The sequence below is a fragment of the Lottia gigantea genome (genome assembly GCF_000327385.1).
Source record: "Lottia gigantea unplaced genomic scaffold LOTGIsca_125, whole genome shotgun sequence".
Lineage (NCBI taxonomy): Eukaryota > Metazoa > Mollusca > Gastropoda > Lottiidae > Lottia > Lottia gigantea.
In genome coordinates this window covers 619,789-620,899 of record NW_008707332.1, presented here as the reverse complement: position 1 = coordinate 620,899, position 1,111 = coordinate 619,789, and the positions used below count along the sequence as shown (strand labels likewise).

The following is a 1,111-nucleotide window of genomic DNA, read 5'->3' as shown; positions in this document are numbered from 1 at the left end:
TAATTACGCTAAGTAATCTATCAATCTCATTAGCAGGATGCAATTAAAATTCACTGGTCACTGGATCAATGTCCCATTTTTCGTTTATTATATCTTCATGTAAGTCTATTTATACTATTTATTAGAGCACAGAATGAATTCTTATTTTATGACTAACAATGTTCCATGACAATACTAAATATGAATGATATACATGTGATGGATACCTAGATGATTCGCAAACTGTGAAAAGATTGTCAAAAAAGGACTACATCCACTTTGTCAAAGCGATACATTATGGAAAATTATTATAGGCATAATTAATGGACATATACTATCTGTTCCAGACTATCCTTAGGGGGCGAAGAAGGTTCTAGATAAGACAAACTTCCAGTAATGTCTTTTATTCCAAGCAGAATTATGTTACAGAAATAATAAAATTTTATTCTGAAAAGAGAAAAGTTATACTGATAAGAATCAATATCAACTAAAGGCACGTAACCTCGTTTAGCAAGACTACAGACTACACTTAACTGATCAACGCACACAAGTTGGCTCTATAAGTTCCATTCTCTTATTACCTACCTAACATATTGAATACAATACAGATATGAAACTGACAATATATTGAGACTTATGAAAATACGTTGTAGAACTAGGAAATATACAATAAATCTTAGCGGACAGGGAAATTGTGTCTATGAAATGCAAACTATGATCTAGACAATTCTGACACTTTAAACAGGAAATACTCATAGACAACGCATTGACACATGTACACTAGGCTATAATAATATGCTTAATACATTTATAAACAAAATATAATAGGTACCTGAAGGGTTTTGTCTCTAGACCTTAAATTATTATCAATATGTCTGCGAAAGTTGAAGGCGACTCTTCTGAATGAATATGGCGATTTAACACGAGGAGCAACAAAAGGTCACGTGGACCAATGAAAATTATATTACCTAATATAGACATACAATGACGTAAATATATTAAAGCTGAATTCTATGAAAACTAAAACAAAGTAAATAGCGACTGACTATTCAGAACAATCCTCCAAGGGGCCAAGGAGTGACGGAGTACATATTTTAACATACATATAAACTTAATTAACTAAACATACTAT

At 31.6% G+C, this 1,111-nt stretch overlaps 1 protein-coding gene across 1 annotated transcript in view; it reads right to left on the bottom strand.

Moving 5' to 3' along the window:
- Nucleotides 1-402: 402 nt before the first annotated feature.
- The window catches only part of LOTGIDRAFT_172045 (hypothetical protein), a gene marked incomplete at both ends in the record, with an annotated part of 5,379 nt that continues 4,670 nt past the window's right edge, over nt 403-1,111 (bottom strand). Inside the window, one exon of the mRNA XM_009048621.1 lies at nt 403-426. Coding sequence (XP_009046869.1) covers nt 403-426 — 24 coding nt within the window. The remainder of the gene's footprint in view (nt 427-1,111) is intronic.